This window comes from Eschrichtius robustus, chromosome 13, assembly GCF_028021215.1.
Source record: "Eschrichtius robustus isolate mEscRob2 chromosome 13, mEscRob2.pri, whole genome shotgun sequence".
NCBI lineage: Eukaryota > Metazoa > Chordata > Mammalia > Artiodactyla > Eschrichtiidae > Eschrichtius > Eschrichtius robustus.
In genome coordinates this window covers 86,713,446-86,722,407 of record NC_090836.1, presented here as the reverse complement: position 1 = coordinate 86,722,407, position 8,962 = coordinate 86,713,446, and the positions used below count along the sequence as shown (strand labels likewise).

The 8,962-nt window shown below is 47.1% G+C and overlaps 1 protein-coding gene across 4 annotated transcripts in view; it reads left to right on the top strand.

Annotated features, from left to right (window-relative positions):
• The window catches only part of GNPTAB (N-acetylglucosamine-1-phosphate transferase subunits alpha and beta), an 82,592-nt gene continuing 73,630 nt past the window's right edge, over positions 1-8,962 (top strand). For 3 of the 4 annotated variants that reach the window (XM_068560590.1, XM_068560589.1, XM_068560588.1), the window contains exon 1: positions 1-332. In XM_068560590.1, the coding sequence (XP_068416691.1) occupies positions 268-332 (65 nt within the window). In that variant the 5' untranslated portion in view covers positions 1-267. The remainder of the gene's footprint in view (positions 333-8,962) is intronic. The other variant, XM_068560591.1, reaches the window with a different exon arrangement.

Genomic DNA, 8,962 nt, shown 5'->3' with positions numbered 1-8,962 from the left:
CCGCCGCACCGAGGGCGTGGGCTCCCGGCTCCCGGAAGCGGCCGCCGCGGCGTGGAGCCGAGCGGGCGTCGATTCTCGGAGCGGCAATGCGCGGCGGCCGGAGCCTGTGACCTGAGCACGGCGGCCCGCTGGGGGCCGCGGAATGGCGGCTCGTTGAGGAGGCGGCGGCGTCTCCGGCCCTTCGGGCGCGGCGCGGCGTGTCGGCGGCCGGGGTGATGCTGCTCAAGCTCTTGCAGAGACAGACCTATACCTGCCTGTCCCACAGGTATGGGCTCTACGTCTGTTTCGTGGGCGTCGTTGTCACCATCGTCTCGGCCTTCCAGTTCGGAGAGGTGAGTAGCGCGGGCGCCCTGGCCGGGGCGCGCTGAACCCGCACGACCCCACGGCGCCCCAGCCCCGGCGCGCTCCACTCTTGCCTCGCCATCCTCCCTGCAGCTCCGGGGACGAGCTCCAGAGCCTGCCCTTTCCCCGGGGGCGCCGCGAACTCAGAGCTCCTCTCCGGGCTGCGGTTTCAGCATCTGGGGTCCAGACCTCGCCCTCCCGACGGTTTGGGGGATCCGCGCTCCTTCTGCCGAGTCCCTTTCCCTCCAGGTGCCTTCTTCAGGGTCCCCAAGTCGTTTGACTTTCTCCCTCAGGCCTTGTTCTCCACGCACCCCTCTCCCGGGACCCAGAGTTCCTAAATTGCACTGAATTCTCAGTCCTTGCCCCTCCTGCGGCTTCCTCCTCAGGTGTCACCCTTCTAATCTTTTCCCTTTGACAGAGGCACTTTATATTCTTAATCCCGTTTCTGCCGAATCTCAAAACTTTGTCCAAGAGGGGTGTTTTCTTGGCACGTGAATTTGCAATGGGGAGAGTGTACTGGCTCCAAATTTAAAAGACTTACACGTGAAAAGGTGCTTTTTTTTTTTTTCATTTTTTGCTCTCTTATTTGAGACAGCTGAATATCATCAGTGAGCCCTTAGAGGCTGTGCTAGTAGATGTGCAAACACTGATGTGTGGCCTCTCCAAACACTTTTCTCTATCCCGAGATCAGCTGAGCCTAGGGCCCCTTCCTGTGACCAGGATGCCCATAACCGTCTTGGACTCCAGCACCCAGTCTCTTGGGAATCAGCACAAGCTCTCGGGTCATGGGATATGCTAATCATTTAGATTCCAGATCGCACAAGCCCAGCCTGTCTTGATCTGCTGTTAGTTAAAGCGTAAAGCACAAAGCACATGTATAAGCATAAAGTAATTCGATAAGATTGTAAACCCCAGAGGGTCCAAGCAACAGGTTTGGCAGGTGGAAACACCCAGGTTTAATAGATTTTGTGCCCCTCTGGGTATGGACTTTAAACATTTTCTTGAATGAAACAGCCCTTTGATTTAGGTTGCATGGCTATTTCATGACTGACAGTCTAATATAGTACTCTTTGTCATAAACAAATGTACAAGAGACTATGAATAGGTGAGAACTGGAGGAGTACACGTATGTGATTTTAGAGGACATCCCCTTTTAAAATGTGTCTAGCAATTGGAAGAAAGTTGTATTTTCAAGTTGTTAGAAATTCGTCTCTTTGTTTTATTTTTTTTTTCTTTTTTGGGGGTAGGAGGTTGCAAAAGGTTTAAAAATTAACAGAATATTTTTCAGAAATGCCACAGTGTACATTTGCTTGAAGTCTGTACCCATGCTGGATTGTGGGCTCCATGAGAGAGGGTGCTGTCTTTAACCACTGTGACCAGGTGCTGTGCCAGGTACTGCCAGAGTATACAGTCTAAATATTTGTCTAATGAATATGTGGCATGATTTTCAGGTTTACACTTTTAGTAGTTCTTGGTCTAGGGGCTGATGAAAATAAGTCTTATAAGTAAGGGTTGAGAAAGTGCCCCAGACTTGTAAGTGTGGAATATGTACCTAATATTATACTACCTGCTGTTCTATCTTTGTTTCATGTATTGCACCTTAATGCAGTGATTGTATCTATACATAGTTAAGTGTCTTATTGCTGACAAAAGATTTTTTTGGCCCTGAGTAATTTTAAGTTAGCTGTTTATTAACTCCCCTGCAGTGTGAAGGTGACTCAAAGGCATCAGTTGTTAGAATTTTTCTTTTTATGTATTCCACGTCTGGTTATTTAGTTACTGAAAGAAAGTCTTGAAATGGCCACAGATCTTAAAGTTTGGAACAGACAAAAGAAATGAGAGGCAAAGAATGCCAACAGGTGGCATGGGAAATGGAAACAGCTGGCTCAATACCCCTACTATATTGCCTGTAGTTAATTTCTACAGTGCAGCTGAAAAGAGGAGCTGCAGGATTAGGCAGATCTGGGTTTGAATGCTGGTGCCAGTATTAATGATCATGATCATGGCTAATACGTAGGGCTTATCAGATGTTAGGCACTCTCTTGACTGCTTTACATATATTAACTCATTTAATCCTCACAACATCACACCTGTGAGATGGGTACTAGTGTTAACCACCCCGCACCCCTGCCTCCAATACCAAAGTCTGAGGGTGATCAAGACCCTTACACTCAGCCCACCGTATCCTCCAGTTACGCATCAGGGATACTGGAGGGCTGACTGTATACCCATTTTACAGGTGATGAAACTGAGGCACCTGCACAAATTAATCCAGCTAGTTCATGGCAGAGCTGGGCTTCAAACCAAGGCAGTGTATGGCTCCAGAGCTGTACTTTTAAGCATGTCTCTGTGGCTTCTCAGATAGTCTGGGCTGTCCCTTATATGATCTTCAAAAGGATACTTAACCTCTCTAAACTTCAGCCTCCTCATCTTTAAAAAGGAGGCAAGAATACCTTCTTTGCAGGGTTGAGCCTATTAGTTCCTGGCACATAATAGGCTCTCATTAAGTGGTAGAACTACAGCTGCTATTATTATTGTCATCAACTATCTTATGCCCTTAGTACTTATTTTGAAACAAACCTTTGAAATAGAATATGCTCATCACACAGTTAATATTACCAACTTGTTAATAACTTCACTGATTGTAATGGCTAGAAGGACTAAGATCATTGTTAATTGTGAATTCATCACTATCTTTTTTCCCTCTCTTAGGATAAGTGGTATTGGCTGCTACCTTTTAATAAGTTATTTGTATATTCATCCAAATATTGAGAAAGAAAAGTGGAATTGAGAGAGGGAAGTACTAAAAAAAATTTTTTTTTATTTTCCCCTTAAGTTGAGCCAGGTCTTTTTGAAGAACCCTTGGGAACTCTGATTAAACAAAAGCAGAACCTGATCGAAACCCACAGGGAGGGCCCTCTGGATGGGGACTAATGGCCACTGAAGCGCGTCGCCTTGGGTGAGGGTAGCAGGTAAACTAGTTGATTTGGGCGAGTCATGTGGCCTCTGGGAGCCTCAGTTTCCTCATCTATAAATGAATGATTATCCTTTTTAGCTCAGAAACTTCTGATTTTAAATGTTTGTCCTCTGTTGATATTGAATAGACCTTAAAACGTGCTTTTGAAGTAAAAATCTGTTATTTCAGGGTCATTTTATATGGAAATTTATATTTACATTTTATATGGAAATCCACAATCCCTTATCTGAAAATTCTACTGAACCTTGGAATTAAACATCGGTATCTTACAGGGAAACGTGTGAGTATTTACACTCAGTGAGGAGAATAAAAAGACTATAAATAACTTCAAGTTGGTTTAGGTCAAGTTTTGCCACCAGATGAGTTCAGGTCAGGTCAGGTTTTCCTGCCAAAAAAGATCTTCAGTGTTGAGAGCTTTTTGGATTTTAGGATTGTGAATAAAGGATTGTAGATCATTACTGGGTATGTGTGTATCTGTGTACATGTGTGTGTATAAAATACAATATATCACTTCCTTACATGTACTAAGTATGGAAACAAAGAGGTGTCCAAAAAGTAACTTCAGTGAGGGAGTCAGACAAGTTCAGATAGAATCTACCCATACTGGGCAGTAACCCTGGCCTCCTTCCTCTCTTTTGCTCACCTGTCTTCTGTCGCCATTTTGGATTCGTTAGATATTCAGTGAAAAAGAAGATTGAAAACTGGGTCCAGCTCCAGTTTCTCATACTGGCCCAGTTTCAAGAAAGAAATTAGTTATGCTTATATTTGATTATTTCGCTCATTAAACAGATACATTTTGAGTGTGTTCTTTGCCAAAGGCAACAAATAGTTGACGTTAAAGGAACCTGGCCTGAGAGCTGGGAGGCAGCCTCTGGCCCGGCTCTAGCCCCACCATAAACTGTATCCTCGGTGGTTTCCAGACTGTGTTACTCCCAGCTGCCTCCTGGGTGGGGGCAGCCACTCTTAACCTGTTTGTATAGATTTCTTTTGGGGGTGGAGAAAACTTTCACTATTAAAAATGTTTTAAAACTTCCAGACTAGATTTCTGACACCCCCATTTTAGCTTTAATGTTCTGTGAATATACATTTATTGGATGTTTCACATGGGAAAGCATGAACTATAATGTAATGGAGTTTGTGCTACAGAGAAAATGCCAGTGGCTGCGCTGAGCCTCTTTTTTTTTGGCCGCGCCGCGTGGCTAGCGGGATCTCAGTTCCTTGACTAGGGATTGAACCCACACCCTCGGCAGTGAAAGCGCAGAGTCCTAACCACTGGCCTGCCAGGGAATTCCCTCACTGAGCCTCTTTATTTTTTAAAAAAAATTTATTTATTTATGCCTGTGTTGGGTCTTCGTTTCTGTGCGAGGGCTTTCTCTAGTTGCGGCAAGTGGGGGCCACTCTTCATCGCGGTGCGCGGGCCTCTCATTATCGCGGCCTCTCTTGTTGCGGAGCACAGGCTCCAGACGCGCAGGCTCAGCAGCTGTGGCTCACGGGCCCAGTTGCTCCGCGGCATGTGGGATCTTCCCAGACCAGGGCTCGAACCTGCGTCCCCTGCATTGGCAGGCAGATTCTCAACCACTGCGCCACCAGGGAAGCCCGAGCCTCTTTAAATGGTATCTTTCTTTTGGGGGGTTTGGGAGAGATACACAGCCCAGCTAAGTGTCAAAGCAGAGACATTGTCATTTTCCCTGCTATTCTTAGCACCTCTAAAGTGCTTGGTACCCAGTAGGTACCCAGTAGGTGCCCAGTAGGTGCCAAATAAATACTTGATGTGTGAATGAATGAATGAATTGGGGGTGATCTTAACGAACCTCCCTTTAAGCTCATTTCCAGTAAAGGTGAGTTTTCTACCCTGATGCAGCCCATCCACACTTGCCTTTTGTCTCTCAGACATGATTGGTCAGGTGCACCCTGTACGGTGGAGGGCGCTGTCAGGTGCAAAGGACTATGTGCAGCTCATCCTTGGCCATCTTTGGCTAGTTGAGATGAGGCCATGATATACACATGAGTAACAGTACAAGAGAGTAAGTATTTGCATGCCTGAGTAGGTGCACAATAGTGACTTAGAAGATCAGAGGGAGGGAAGAAAATTATGGGTTGAAACATCCTAGGGGAAGTTGAGACTTTTACAAGGAGACGGGAGCTTTTTCTTTTTGAATTATTAGTGGTTTAAAATTGTTGCTGGTATTAGCCAGTGGCAGTTGGTTGCAAGTGATAGAATTCCACTTCGGACCTGGGTTAAGAAAAAAAGGTAGTTTTTTGACTCACATAGTTGAAAAATATAGGGTGAAATTTCTGGCAGGATCAGATCGAGGTGCTCACATGATGTCATCTGGACTCTTTGTCCCTGTTCTCCAGCTCCATGGGTTTAGTTCTCAGACAAGCTCTCCCCATATGGGAGCCAAGATTGGTGGCAGCAACTCCAGCAGCTGGTCTCCCAGTTTAGTAACCTTCTCTTCCTCATTAGTGCCAGCTAGACCCAGGGCGGCCTGCCTAGCTGGGGAGTGAGTGCCCTTGTGCCTTCATTAACCACCTTGATCATTTCTGGAGCTAGGGTTATGGGTGGGACTGTCAGCCTCCACTGAACCACGTGAACTGAGAGGGGTTCCCCAGAGGGAAATCAGGAGGCTGTTATCAAAAAAAGAGCCAGAGCAACAGATGTCCTAGACACTGGCTTGAGTCAAAACGCATTTCTTTTCCTTGGCCTTAACATTGACACATTGACATTGTGACTGTGATAGCTGTTAGCCCTTTACCTTGTTCTAGAAGATGTGAAAGTGTGTTGTTTCCATTTTCCATTTTTGATACTGTGTTAAGTACTCTAATCTGTGAAACTTGTATTCTTTTTTTAAAAGTTTATTTATTTATTTAATTAATTTATTAAAAATTTTTTTTTGGCTGCATTGGGTCTTCGTTGCTGTGCGTGGGCTTTCTCTAGTTGTGGCGAGCAGGGGCTACTCTTTGTTGCGGTGCGCAGGCTTCTCATTGCGGTGGCTTCTCTTGTTGTGGAGCATGAGCTCTAGGCGCATGGACTTCAGTAGTTGTGGCACGTGGGCTCAGTAGTTGTGGCTCGTGGGCTCTAGAGTGCAGCCTCAGTAGTTGTGGTGCACGGGCTTATAGTTGCTCCGCGGCATGTGGGATCTTCCCGGACCAGGGATCGAACCCGTGTCCCCTGCATTGGCAGGTGGATTCTCAACCACTGCACCACCAGGGAAGACCCCGAAACTTGTATTCTTGAGTGGGCCTATTAATATGGAGTTTTGTTAAACACAGTGCAAGTGTGCCCTCATAAATCTTTCACTAACGATTCAATATATATCTTTAATGGGTGATTTGATAGTTGCATTTGATTTGACTTACTCTTGAGGTCTGAATAATGTTGATCTTGTTAATGAAATTAAGCAGAAAATTAAGAGAGAAAGCTTAACTTGACCTTTTTGCAGCATCTGTCACCCCATGTATGTGGGAATGCTCACTCCCTCTTTCTTCAGGAAGACCCCCTCTTTGTTCTCCTTGTCCACTCACCATTCCTTCTCTGTCTTAAACGCTGGGATTCTCCAGGCTTTGCTCCCTGGCTGTCTCCTCTTAGGGGGGATGTCAGGTTTCAGACCCCCATCCAGATGCTTGTGACTCCCAGTTTCCAATGCCTTGCCAACAGGTCCTGGATGCACACCCCCTGCTGGCTGCCGGCAGCGCGTCCCTGCCACTCTGCCGCCCTGTCATGCAGGGGCCTCGCTCATCATGGTGCTTTCTCCTCGCTACGCCCAGACATGACTGCAGAATAATTCTGTAACGGTTTAGGGTTCTTCCAGCTCCTGAACTCTGGCAGAAGATACAGGAAGAATTTGCCCCAAGACCTCATCAAACCTTTCCTGGAATTGGCCCCAGCTGGATCATAGAGCCACCCCTAATAGACATCTTAAAAGGAGGAAGAGGTTTGCTTTTTGACCAGTCTGATCCCCCCGTAAAGTTGGGGCCCGTCTCCTGAACATTTGTGTTATATGGGGGTGGCGTTCCACTAGGAAAGAATAGGTCGGTGTCGCTGGCAGCTACTAGCTGTATGGTCGTGTTGGTGAGCACAGCCGGGAGGACATGTAGCAGGTGTCTTTTTCTCCCACTGGCCCTGGACGTCAGCTTGTAGGGTTAGCTCTGCCTCTGCCCCTGGATGAGACACTCTTGTGGGCCTAACTCAGCCTGCTCTTGTCACTCCTAGGTAAGAAAAAGTCCCGTGGTTGCTTCAGATTACAAAACATAATGTCAGTTCAGCCATGAAAGCCTTCAGTCTCATGTCAAAATGGAACTTTGAGCCTGTTGAAGTTGAAGCTTCTTGCCTCTCCGGCCCAGGCCTGCTCCAAGCAGAAAGCCTGCGATTGAGGAAGGTAGCTTGGGTACGGTGGGCTGCTTCTCTCTTTCTGCCACGGAGCCTGTTTCTGACCCCTCCTGGGTTGTAGGACTAGGAAGAAGGAAAGGAAATGAGGGCAGGAAAGTCTTTCCTAAATAGGCGCTGGCGCTCTGGGATTTGCTGGTGTCAAAGCTCGTTCTCTTCTGAGTGCTTTCAAAGGGCATCCTTCAGAGACCCCACCCTGAGCGCTGTCACTTGCTTTTACTCTGCTGAGAGCAAATGCCTCTTCCTCTGGGCTGGTTGCTTCCTCCTTCCTTAGCCCCTCAGTGTCTGCTCTTCTGGGGGACCACGGACCTGGTCTGAGGTGACCCGCTGCAGTGCTCTCTTGTGCATGGCCCACATCTCATCTCTTGCACAGGTGGCCTGCATCCTTTGCTCTGTAAGAGAGGAAAGATACCTTTTTCCTCTACTCTCCTTAGTTCTCAGCTAGGGCCCCTGTAACAGAAGACAGATTAGCAAGAGAAAAGCATACATTTATTTAATGTAAGTTTTAGGGACTTCCCTGGTGGCACAGTGGTTAAGAATCCACCTGCCAATGCAGGGGACACGGGTTCGATCCCTGGTCCGGGAAGATCCCACATGCCGTGGAGAAGCTAAGCCTGTGCGCCCCAACTACTGAGTCTGCATGCTTCAACCACTGAGCCCGCACATCACAACTACTGAAGACTGCGCACCTAGAGCCCGTGCTCCGCATCAAGAGAAGACACCGCAATGAGAAGCCTGCGTGCCACAACGAAGAGTAGCCCCCGCTCGCTGCCCCTAGAGAAAGCTCGTGTGCAGCAACGAAGACCCAGTGCAGCCAAAAAATATAAATAAATAATGTAAGTTTTACATGACCTTGGGGCCTTCATAAGGAAATGAAGACCAAAGAAGCAGTTAAACCTGAGTGTTGTAATGCTGGGCTTGATGGAGCGTGGAGAGTAGCGGAAAAAATGTGATAGGACAAAAAAGGGTGTGAGCTCTGGGGAGTAAGCTGGGGGAGACACGAGGCCTATTCATTCAGATTTCTTGCGGCATTCCTCTGTCTTCAGATGAGGATTTCTCCTTTCTTCCGAGCGTAGAGGGCCCGTCTCACAGAAAGTCTTATGACCTGTTTCAGAGGAAGGTCAGAAAATTCTTTTTATGTGGTGTTTCTCAGATTCATTCGGCTTGAAATATTCAGTTTGCCAAGCTGTCGTATTTTGAGGTAGCATGTCCTGAACCCCATCAGCTCAAAGTGGGGGGGTGTGTGGGCTGACTCC